This window comes from Zea mays, chromosome 10 (genome assembly GCF_902167145.1).
Source record: "Zea mays cultivar B73 chromosome 10, Zm-B73-REFERENCE-NAM-5.0, whole genome shotgun sequence".
Classification (NCBI taxonomy): domain Eukaryota; kingdom Viridiplantae; phylum Streptophyta; class Magnoliopsida; order Poales; family Poaceae; genus Zea; species Zea mays.
Window position 1 is genome coordinate 138,652,613 of NC_050105.1, and position 12,396 is coordinate 138,665,008.

At 45.9% G+C, this 12,396-nt stretch overlaps 1 protein-coding gene across 1 annotated transcript; it reads left to right on the forward strand.

Moving 5' to 3' along the window:
- LOC100501209 (uncharacterized) lies at positions 1 to 2,931 on the forward strand. Its single transcript, XM_020545986.2, has 2 exons — positions 1 to 1,965; positions 2,489 to 2,931. The coding sequence occupies exons 1-2, from the start codon at positions 550 to 552 to the stop codon at positions 2,612 to 2,614; spliced, it is 1,542 nt and encodes a 513-aa protein (XP_020401575.1). The 5' UTR covers positions 1 to 549; the 3' UTR covers positions 2,615 to 2,931.
- Positions 2,932 to 12,396: the final 9,465 nt, after the last annotated feature.

The following is a 12,396-nucleotide window of genomic DNA, read 5'->3' on the forward strand; positions in this document are numbered from 1 at the left end:
TGGCAATGGTGCATCGAAAAACCCAAATTTCAGCAAAAGTATGCCTACAAGCCAAAACGAGCTCCGAATCCGTTTCAACCACTATCAAATCTCCGCTTCGGATTTTTTGGTTAAGACTTAAGAATGAGACATCCACTCCCTCCTCTCCCACACGCGTGCTTCTTGAATGCTGGACGCGGCCAAACAGCGCCAGCAGCAAATCTCCAGGCTGCACAGCAGCAGCAGCGACCGCCCGCAGGCATGCAACAGCAGCAGCGGCACGGGGAGAAAAAGGTGGGCCAAACCGGGCACGAAACCGAAGCGCTCACCGTCCCTCACCCAAATCGCCGACCGTGAGGAGAGAAGCCGAGCTGAAGAGAGGGAGGGCAGCAGGCGGCAGCGCGGAGGGGAAATGGGGAATGCGCGACCAGTGTGAGCCTCTCACCCCCGCGAAATCCCACCGCTTCTGATTCCGCCGGCTAAATTAGCTGGGCTAAACGGTGGACGGCGGCTTCGAGAGGTTCGTTCGAGACAGTCAGGGTGAGGTTGTGAGGAGCCACGGCGACGGGGATGATGAAGGGAGGGGGCGGGAAGGAGACGCTCACCGCCTCCTTCCTCCGCTTCCTCCTCCTGCTCCTCCTCCCCCTCACCGCCTTCTACTTCCTCTACACGCTGCAGCTCCTCCTCACCTCGGCATCGTCGGCCGCCTCCAACTGCGTCCCGGACGCCGTCTCGGTCTCCCGGGTGTCCGCCAACCTCACGGCGGCGGAGAAGCAGCTGCCCCCTCCGGCCGCAGCTGTGTCCACGGCGACGACGCTGCAGCACGTGGTGTTCGGCATCGCGGCGTCGTCGCGGTTCTGGGACAAGCGTAAGGAGTACATCAAGGTGTGGTGGCGCCCGCGCGGCGCCATGCGTGGTTACGTGTGGCTGGACCGGAAGGTGCGCGAGTCCAACATGTCCACGGCGCGCACGGGGCTCCCGGACATCAGGATATCGTCCGACACCTCCGCCTTCCCCTACACGCACCGCCGCGGCCACCGCTCCGCCATCCGCATCTCCCGCATCGTCTCCGAGACGTTCCGCCTCGACCTCCCCGGCGTGCGCTGGTTCGTCATGGGCGACGACGACACCGTCTTCTTCCCGGACAACCTACTCACCGTGCTCAACAAGTTCGACCACCGCCAGCACTACTACATCGGCTCCCTATCCGAGAGCCACCTGCAGAACATATACTTCTCCTACGGGATGGCGTACGGCGGCGGCGGCTTCGCCATCAGCCGGCCGCTGGCCGAGGCGCTCGCGCGGATGCAGGACGGCTGCCTCCGCCGGTACCCGGCGCTGTACGGCAGCGATGACCGGATCCAGGCGTGCATGGCGGAGCTGGGCGTGCCGCTCACCAAGCACCCGGGGTTCCACCAGTACGACGTGTACGGCGACCTCCTCGGCCTCCTCGCGTCCCACCCGGTCGCGCCGATTGTGACGCTGCACCACCTCGACGTCGTGAAGCCGCTGTTCCCGGAGGTGAGGTCGCGCGCCGCAGCGGTGCGGCGGCTGTTTGACGGGCCGGTGAAGCTGGACACGGCGGGGCTGATGCAGCAGTCCATCTGCTACGACGGCGCCAACCGTTGGACGGTGTCCGTCGCGTGGGGGTTCACGGTGCTGGTGGCAAGGGGCATAATGTCGCCTCGGGAGATGGAGATGCCGGCGCGCACGTTCCTCAACTGGTACCGGCGCGCCGACTACACGGCGTACGCGTTCAACACGAGGCCCCTGGCGCGCAGCCCGTGCCAGAAGCCCGCCGTGTACTACCTGTCGTCGGCGCGGCGTGCGGCCTTGCGTGGCGGGGTGACCACGGAGACGCGGTACGACCGGTGGCGCCACCCGAACGAGACGCGGCCCGCGTGCCGGTGGGACATAACCGACCCGGACGCGCATCTCGATCACATCGTCGTGCTCAAGAAGCCTGACCCCGGGCTCTGGGACAGGGTAATCTTTCATGCCACATCATTGCTTTTTTTTTCTTTAATATCTGCATTTTTTCTTCTTTTGCAACCAAATAACTGCAGCACATGATGCATTGCAATTTAGAGAGGACTGACAACTGGGCAACGCACATACTGGCCAAGTGGCCAGCATTGTTGCTTGCTTGGATTAGAATACGCAGCCAGCTACTCCATGTCCGTAAGAGGCAAGGCAAGCTTAAAGAAAACAGAAATTGCAATGCCAATACATGTTCCTTTCGTCTACAAAAGAATATAAATATGGTATCCCTGTTAATCTAATGATCTATTTTGCATGATGTTTTTTTGTATTGTTTATATAGATTTAGTGAAACTTAGACCGTTTCACTCCCCGAGAAACAAGAACTGCATGGATAGTCTAACTTTTATAAAATTCTGATACCAGTGCTGATATAAAAAGCTGGACCTGGATGGTACCACTAGTTAGCGACTACAAGGTTTCATTTCTAAATAAATGGGTCACTGATGCGATGTAACATGATTTGCAGTCTCCAAGGCGAAATTGCTGCCGAGTGGTGTCTTCGCCCAAGGATGGCAAGAACGGGGAGAAGACGATGACCATCGATGTAGGCGTATGCAGAGAAGGCGAGTTCAGCCAAGTAGCCGGAGCGTGAACTTTCATATAGAGATAGATGAAGATAGGAAGCTTCAAATTCTTTTCTTTTCTTGCGCGAATCCATTCTTCTTGTAGGGCATGAACTAGTCGAAACACCTCTCTTTGCGCCTCACGGGCGTCTAGCTGTAACTGCAGTTCACAAAACGCCAGAAGGCCAGGACTAGAAGTTTTGGCCGGGCGTTCCGGCATGGTGACGGCAGTCAACCCGCCGCCCTACGCGCAACTAGCGACGGCTACGGTGCCTAGATTTTGGGTATAGTATGTGCTAAACTTGGCCTTTTTATTATGGAAACAAAATATTTCAGCCTTTTGCAATCTATTGCATACGGCCTTACAAATCGAAAAAAAGACAACCATCCATCATAAACATTCCTAGAAGAAAAACATCATCAAATCAAGCTCCTTCTAATCTAGCGTTGGATCTCCATCCATGGCTCGCAAAGATCTCCATAGCCACCACCTCTAAGTATCGACATACCACAAGGACCTCGTGTTGACGTTGTTTTTTTCTACAACAATCTCTATAATCTGAGCCAGTATGTTGCTCTGAAAAGAACCTACATAATTGATGGTTTTGGTTTAAAAGTAAAAAAACATCATTGCGACAAAGCCAAATAGACCAAAACATTGTCGCCGCTTCAATTAGAAGTTTTTTTCTATGTGTTGTTCCCTTGTTAGCAATCTATGTGCTAAACTTGCTACTTTAGCAAAGTACTAGCCTCTTAAATGGAGAGCTAAGTTTTGCATATTGGTAGAGTTTGGATGTATATGCAAAATTTTAGCATATTGATATAGAAAGACATCCATACTTTTAACTAAGGTGGGTGGGTGGGGAGAGAGTGAGTGGAGTGAAAAGGATAGTAGATGTCTTTTTCTCATCCTGAATCACTTTGAGTGAGTGGAGCTAAACTACTAATGGGCGCTAATGTTTAGCACTTCATTTAACATCTTTTAGTACTCCTTTTTGAATCTCTAAGTGCTAAAATTTAGCTAGAAGTATAGTGCTAAACTTTAGCACTATGGATCCAACACATGATGTGGCCCAGCCAACCGTCTCTACTCCAACAGTGGTGAGTAGCCCTGTCAACCTGGCCAGCCGTCAGTACTAACTTGAATATTGGAGTCAGACCGATACTAGCTGTTGTGTTAGAAGTTACGGTCTATACCAATTAGAATCGGTCGGTGTCGACGATTGTGTTGGAAGTTATGGTCCATACCGATTAGAACCGGCCGGTACCGATTCAAACATGTCAGTGTCGACCCTTCTGATTGGTAGTGCCATTTTGACCATTTAAAGTTCAGAAAATAAAAAAAAGAATTCGCTCTGTAAACAAAGGGGTGTCTAAGTTATTCAGTTATTCACACATTTTGCTTTAATTAACTTGTATTCATTCATATTGTAGTTTTCACTCTATTCTAAAATAGATCCTAGATGGAATTCAAGCTTCAAAACTTTACCGATTTGCTCAACAACTTGTCTCCACAATGTCCTAACATCCCTGTCGACATGGGACAAGTCTTATTTGATGGTCTTTCTTCTGTACATCATCATTATGAGGATGTTTGTGCCCATCCTCGTTTCTTGAGTTCACAACCTATGTTTCCATATTTGTATGCTCCCGTCTCTACCGACCATATATGTATGCTCCTCTTTCCAATGATGATCTTACCACTAACACTCCTCTTCCTCCACCTTTCAGTCCTCCATAAACTATGAATATCCCTATGGTGCTCCTCCGTTTCCTCTCTCGTTGGGTGCTCCTTCCCCATATGGTGCCCGTCCTCCATATCACCCTTTTGCAGGCACTTCAACTAATGATAGTGATGCACCTTTGAACCAATCTATTTACTTTGGTGCTCCTCAATGCCAACGACCAAGGAACTATACAAAGATAAAAGGTGAAATGCTGAAAAGTACATTTTTTTATAAATTCCACACATTTTTAAGTTGACAACAGGTTTTCAGTTCATAAATCTATAGATCCACACATGGCTATTGCACTCCATGGACCCCATTGATACAACTATAAGAAGGGTCGACCTTATGTGGCCAAATAACCAACACCGTCAACTCCGCCACAGAAGTTGCCCGCCACCGTACCCAAGCAGTTGAATGATTAATGGTCGACAAGCGACCAAAAGATCACTCTCTTCAACAACACCTACAACCACTTATACATGGCTCGGTCGAGTGGTGTAGATGATGTTATGATGTTTGAAGCGCCCAAGGAGAGCTTTTGCAGTAAGCCTGGTGAAATCGAGTTCAAGCTAGAGCACATGTGGTGCGCTCCTTCCCATCAGCCCAAGTGGTGCATGAAGTAGACTGATGACGACTCCAGTGATAGAAACAAAAGATGGTGTCTCAACTTGGATGGTGATTATAGCTCCATGTCATAGAAACTATGGACACACCATGCCCTATCTGCCATGATAGGGCAAGAGCTCAACGGAAGGGGAAGGACCTAGCAAAGAGTAGTGATGAGTCCCTAGTTAAGGAGAGAGAAGGAAGTTAAATAAGTTGCATAAGGCTATCCATATGATGGCTCAAGCTAAATTATTTAAGCAAATCAACAAATTGATAGTTTGCTCCACCACTGACATGGACGAAGACACAAAAAGGGCGGACAATTTGGCCTTAAAATTTGACAAATAAACTAAAATTAAATGAGAAAGAAGAGACAAAAGAGGAGGATGGAACCATCAAATCATTTTGGAGTTGATCATGCATCGAGCTTGCATGCATTACAGCATCACATTGAGTACGATCCTCCACACTCATCCTCATTGATCATATCGTGCAAAATGATATATGCATGCATCATCACAAAAAGTACCTGGTGGAAAAAGGAATGATCTATGGTAGCGAGAATATGGAATCGAGCCTTGAGCACCCCCAAATGTCCTCTCTATGTCCTTCTATGCGCCCTCCTAGCATGTAGCAAACATCTGCTGCTTTAGATTCCGTGGGAGGGAAATGATCTTCACAACACCAACCACTGAGAGTAGATGCTATCGACAAGGTAGTACCCTTGGTTGTACTCGTAACCATTCATCCATGAAGTTCACATTTGGTGCCTCACCCTATAGCATGTGAGTAAACAACGACGATTGGTTGAACATGTTCACGTCATTGTTCGTACCCACCACACCAAAAAGCTTGTCAAATCCATAAGTCATACGAGACAACTGTCTCGAGTATGATGGTTGAGGATCCAGTGTCCCCCTTCTGAACTGCCCTCTCCATCTAATGGGACAGTCCCTCCACTTTCTATGCATGCAACCTATACTCTCTATCGTACCAGAAAATCTCCTTTCCTCCCCCTTAGCTAACAATTGTCCAAGACGGTCAATAGTGGGATGAGAATTGTACGTCTATTCGAAATATGAAATAACACCTCTATACAATAGAATGCTACAGAACGCAAGCATGCATAGGGAATCCGTGCACTTTTGGTGGGGGGAGAAACCATTATGGTTGAGTACATCAGTTTGAATAGTGAGGGAGGTGGAGTGCTCACCCACCCTCTCTAAAATTTGAAGAGGCTATCCTTAGCATGTGGTACCTTCAACTAAAGAAGAACCGTGGGTAGATGCATGAGTCATTGAAGCATTCTTGCATCAACCGGACATAGGTGGATACATGATCACGGTCAATATATCTTTGATGTTGCCTCAATCGCCTCCTCGATATGGAAGACTCGAAGGAAATCTCCACCCATATTGTATTATAGTTTCCTGCATCAACTTGATCACCTCGTCTTTGGCCATGTCAATGTCCAAACTGGACAAAGACATCGTAATAATGCTTTCTTGTATGAAATGAGGGTGAATAACTATGAGGTAGCAGAAGAGAAATTTGAAGTGTGAGTTGTGCGAATGGGTTCAAACACTCCTCTATTTATAGATTAGGTTCTAGATTTTTTGGATTTTATTTTTAATTTCTTTTGAAATTCAAAATGATGCAAAACAACTAGGATGCGCCACCATGCAGTCATACAGATTGTTTAGAGTCGGTACCGACCAGTGCTCCAATGCTAGAGTCAATACTAACGGGTGCGACCCCAACACAATCGATACCAATCCTGTCACCCGATCAGCTACCCTAGTGACCATGCGTGCCATGAAGGTTCGTATCGACCATTGGTCATACCACATGCGTGCGATATTGTGTAGGGCAAGAACTAGCCTTATGTGTCACGATATCCTTAGGCCACATTCGGTTGTATAGGGATCGAAGGGGACTAAGGGAGATTAAATCATTTTCTATTTAATTTTGACTACCAAAGGATTTAATCCCCTCTAATCCTTTTCAATCCACCCATAACTGACAAGGCCCTATGTGTTAGAGTGCCCGATCAATCTAGACAATTGAGTATTGTAACAAACACTTGAAATTTAGAGGTTAAACCCCAACTTTTCATAGAAACGAGCACTAATCCGCTCACGACATGACACATAGAGCAAATTCACCAGTGTACATTGGATAATGAAGGTATAGAGAAATATATCCAAGCACCAACCAAAATTGAAGACCAGATAAAGGGACCTAAGACTTAGTTCCAAAGGAGAAGGCAGTAACAAAATAGTATCAGTAGTCGGTGTCGGTGGTCTGTGAAGACATAAAACACTGACGTATTTACCTTTGCACTCATATGCAAAACTCCTAGGTGTCATTTGTATTCACCTACCAATGAATGCAATACCTCATCAAAAAAGTGAGAAAGTGAATAAATATTTGAAAATGGTACCGATTAATCAAAGATGTTCTCTTCGAGAGGAAAATGTCTAAAATGCAAGGAAGTCTTTAGCATGCAAGTTACAATGAACCAATAAGCAAATTGTTCAATCAAACTTGCATAAGTTTATGAGAACTGAAAAACATAAACCATAAGATGCTCTCATGGTTCGCCATAAACGTTAACTTAAAAATGTACTTAACCTAGGTACCAAAGAAGAAATGTTACATGTACTTTGATAGAGCTTAAGGCTCCTTGGCTTTGTAGCATAACACTTATGCATCTATATGTTAAAAGAACCAAATATTGATGTACTTACCTAAGTCCTGGAAGCATGAATGAATAACACTGCATGGTGCTTCCTAGTTCAATGCCATGTGATTCGATAATCCTAGCAGCTCCCAAAAGAATTTCTTGTTGGGCAGGTAGCCACCTATCTTTTTTCTATAAAACATACAAAATATTCATGTCAGGCTTCAAAGAGAATATGATTATTCCGAACTTGCATTGAGTTAGTAGTAACAAACTAGTGTAGTTTTATTCCCAAGGATACCATTGTCATGGTAACCAACAATGACAAGCCATACTCCCTGTGATGCAAAACAAGTGTTTTCCTAGAATGTGTTCAGTTAAACGGTTTTAAATTCAAACATAATTGACTCTATGAGAGAAACATACTAATTAAAGTGACATGTGTAACAGTACTTCCACATTGTCTCACATGTGTAACCACATAATAAAGTGACATGTGTCATCCTACCATTCTTAGAGCCCTGTGCGCTATGGCCCAAACCTTGTGTTGGCTAGGCTCTTGGGCTATACAACTCAAGGGCTATACATAGAATCCCCCTAGCTCTCTCAAGATGCCCAGGTGGCATCATAGCCCTATATGGCACAATCCTAACACCATATGTGTCCCTTGACTAGGTTGTGAAAGGGAAATAGGGTCAAACCTTTTCTTAAATGATTTTGGTGGTTGAATTGCCCAACACAAACAATTGGACTAACTAGTTTGCTCTAGATTATGAGTTCTACAGGTGCCAAAGGTTCAACACAAACCAATAAAAAGTCCAAGATAGGGTTCAAAACAGAAGGAGCAAAAGGAACCGAAGGCAGCCCTAGTTTGGCGCACCGGACTGTCCGGTGTGCCACCGGACAGTGTCCGGTGCACCAGGGTGGATCAACTCGAACTCGCTACCTTTGGGTTTCTGGAAAAGCCACTCCGCTATCATTCACCGGACTGTCCGATGTAGCACCGGACTGTCCGGTGAGCCATGCGGAGTAACAGCTACAGCGCCAACGGTTGTCTGCAAAAGTGAACAGTGAATGCTACAGTGCACGGACAGATCGCGCAGAGTTAGAGCAGACGCCAGAAGGCGCACCGGACAGTGAACAGTGACTGTCTGGTGCACCACCGGACTGTCCAGTGGCCCAGCTGTCAGCAGTTCGAACGGTTGAACCCTAACGGTTGGGTGACGTGGCTAGCGCACCGGACTGTCTGGTGCGTCCATCGACAGATAGCCTCCCCAACAACCATTTTGGTGGGTGGGGCTATAAATACCCCAACCACCACACTTCAAGGCATCCAAGTTTTCAGCCATTACATTCAATACAAGAGCTCTAGACTTCACTCCAAGACACAAACAAGAGATCAAATCCTCTCCCAAGTCCGGAATCACTCCAAACATTTAGCGACTAGTGAGAGAGAGATATTTGTGTTCATTTGAGTTCTTTTCGCTTGGATCGCTTTTCTTCTTCCCCATTCTTGTTCTCAACACCTTTGTAATCAAAGCAAGAGACACCAAGTTGTGGTGGTCCTTATGGGGACTAAGTGTCCCAATTGATTGAGGAGAAAAGCTCACTCGGTCTAGGTGACCGTTTGGGAGAGGGAAAGGGTTGAAAGAGACCCGGTCTTTGTGACCACCTCAACGGGGAGTAGGTTTGCAAGAACCGAACCTCGGTAAAACAAATCATCGTGTCACTCTCTTCATTTGCTTGTGATTTGTTTTCACCCTCTCTTTCGGACTCGATTTTAATTCTAACGCTAACCTCGGCTTGTAGTGTGTGCTTAAGTTTATAATTTTCAGATTCCGCCTATTCACCCCCCTCTAGGTGACTTTCAATTGGTATCAGAGCCCGGTACTTTATTAGAGCCTAACCGCTCGAAGTGATGTCGGAAGATCACGCCAAGAAGGAGTTCATGACCGGCGAGAAGCCCGCCACAAGCTACGGGAAGGCTCCATCAAGGGAGTCCGGGTCCAAAGGAAAGGGAGAATCACCTCCCCGCGTTAAGTCGCACTGGAGTGGCGACAAGAAGAAGAAAATGAAGAAGGTGGTCTACTACGAGACCGATTCTTCATCGCCCTCCACCTCCGGCTCCGACGCACCGTCCGTCACTTCTAAGCGCCATGAGCGCAAGAAGTTTAGTAAGATCCCCCTATGCTATCCTCGCATTCCCAAACGCACTCCTTTACTTTCCGTCCCATTAGGAAAACCACCTGTTTTTGATGGTGAAGATTACTGTATGTGGAGTGATAAAATGAGGCACCATCTAACCTCACTCCACACTAGCATTTAGGATGTTGTTGAGTTTGGAGCACAGGTACCATCCGTAGGGGATGAAGATTATGATTCGGACGAGGTTGCCCAAATCTGGCACTTCAACTCCCAAGCCACTACTATACTCCTCGCCTGTCTAAGTTGAGGGGAGTATAATAAGGTACAAGGATTGAAGAGTGCCAGAGAGATTTGGGACGTACTCAAAACCGCGCATGAAGGAGATGAGGTGACCAAGATCACCAAGCAGGAAACGATCGAGGGGGAGCTCGGTCGATTCATGCTCAACTAAGGAGAGGAGCCACAAGCCATGTACAACCGGCTCAAGACCTTGGTGAACCAAGTGCGCAACCTCTGGAGCATAAAATGGGATGACCATGAAATGGTCAAGGTTATTCTAAGATCACTTGTTTTTCTTAATCCTACTTAAGTTTGATTAATTCATGGTGATCCTAGATACAAGCTAATGTCTCTTGAGGAGGTCATAGGAAAGTTTGTGAGCTTTGAATTGATGATCAAAGGCTCCAAACAAATCATCGAGCGAGGCGCCACCTCAACACCCGAGGTGCAACCCGTTGCCTTCAAAGCAACAAAGGAGAAGAAAGAAGAGTCTATATCAAGTAGGCTTCCCATCGACGCCTCCAAGCTCGACAACAAGGAAATGGCGCTCATCATCAAGAGCTTCCGCCAAATCCTCAAGCAAAGGAGGAGGAAGGATTACAAGCCCCGCTCCGAGAAAGTTTGCTACAGGTGTGGTAAGCCTGGTCATTTTATTGCAAAATGTCCTATGTCAAGTGATAGTGACAGGGGCGACGACAAGAAGGAAAAGAGGAAGGAAAAGAAGAGGTACTACAAGAAGAAGGGCGGCGATGCCCAGTGTGTCGAGAGTGGGACTCCAACGAGAGCTCCACCGACTCCTCCTCCGATGAGGAAGCCACCAACATCGCCATCAATAAGGGCCTCCTCTTCCCCAACGTCAGTCACAAGTGCCTCATTGCAAAAGATGGCAAAAAGAAGGTAAAATCTAGAGCCTCCACTAAATATGCAACATCTAGTGATGATGAAGATAATTTGCTTGCTCTTTTTGCCAACCTAAACATGCAACAAAAGAAAAAATTAAATGAGTTGATAGGTTCTATTCATGAGAAGGATGAACTCTTGGATAGCCAAGAGGACTTCCTTATTAAGGAAAACAAAAAGCATGTTAAGGTTAAAAATGCTTATGCTCAGGAGATAGAAAAATGTGAAAAATTGACTAATGAGCTTAGCACTTGCCATGACACTATTTCTAACCTTAGAAATGAAAATGCCAAATTAATTGCTAAGGTTGAAAAGTTAAATGTGTGCGATGATTCTCTTGTCAACCTTAAAAATGATAATGCTAGTTTGATTGCTAAAATTGACAAGTTGAATGAATCACTTTCTAGCCTTAAGATTGAGAATGAAAAATTAATTGCTAAGGCTAAGGATTTAAATGTTTGCAATGATTCTATTTCCAATCTTAGAAATGAGAATGCCATGTTACATGGTAAGATTGATGAATTAAATGTATGCGAACCCTCTACATCTAATGTTGATCATGTTACTATTTGTACTAGATGTAGAGACATTAATGTTGATGTTATCCATGATCACCTAGCTTTAATTAAACAACAAAATAATCACATAGCTCAACTTAGTGCCAAAATTAATGAGCATGACTTAGAAAATGAAAAAAATTAAATTTGCTAGAAGCATGCTCTATAACGGGAGACGCCCTGGCATTAAGGATGGCATTGGCTTCCAACAGGGAGGCAATGTCAAAATTAATGTCCCTAAAAGATTGTCTAATTATGTTAAGGGCAAAGCTCCCATGCCACAGGATAACAAGGGCTATATTTTATATCCTGCTGGTTATCCTTAGGATAAGATTAGGAGAATTCATTCTAGAAAGTCCCACTCTGGCTCTCATCATGCTTTTATGTATAAGAGTGAGGCATCTAGTTCTTGGCAATCCACTCGTGTTAAATTGCCTAAAAAGAAATCTCTTATTGCATCAAATGAACTTAATGTTTCATTTAAGACTTTTGATGCATCATATGTTTTAACTAACAAATCAGGCAAAGTAGTTGTCAAATATGTTGGGGGCAAACACAAGGGCTCCAAGACTTGTGTTTGGGTACCCAAGGTGCTTGTTTCTAATGTGAAAGGACCCAAGACCGTTTGGGTGCCTAAGAACAAGGCCTAAACCTGTTTTGTAGGTTTATGCATATGGGGGCTCAAGTTGGATCATTGATAGCGGGTGCACAAACCACATGACTGGGGAGAAAAAGATGTTCTCCTCCTATGAGAAAAATCAAGATCCCTAAAGAGCTATCACATTCGGGGATGGAAATCAAGGTTTGGTTAAAGGACTTGGTAAAATTGTTATATCACCTGACCATTCTATTTCCAATGTTTTTCTTGTAGACTCATTAGATTACAATTTGCTTTCAGTTTCTCAATTATG

Bases quoted from the DNA above. Each gene is read 5' to 3' on its own strand.
- LOC100501209 (XM_020545986.2), top strand. From the start codon at position 550: ATGATGAAGGGAGGGGGCGGGAAGGAGACGCTCACCGCCTCCTTCCTC. The intron at 1,966-2,488 runs GTAATCTTTCAT...CATGATTTGCAG, and splicing joins ACCCCGGGCTCTGGGACAGG to TCTCCAAGGCGAAATTGCTG.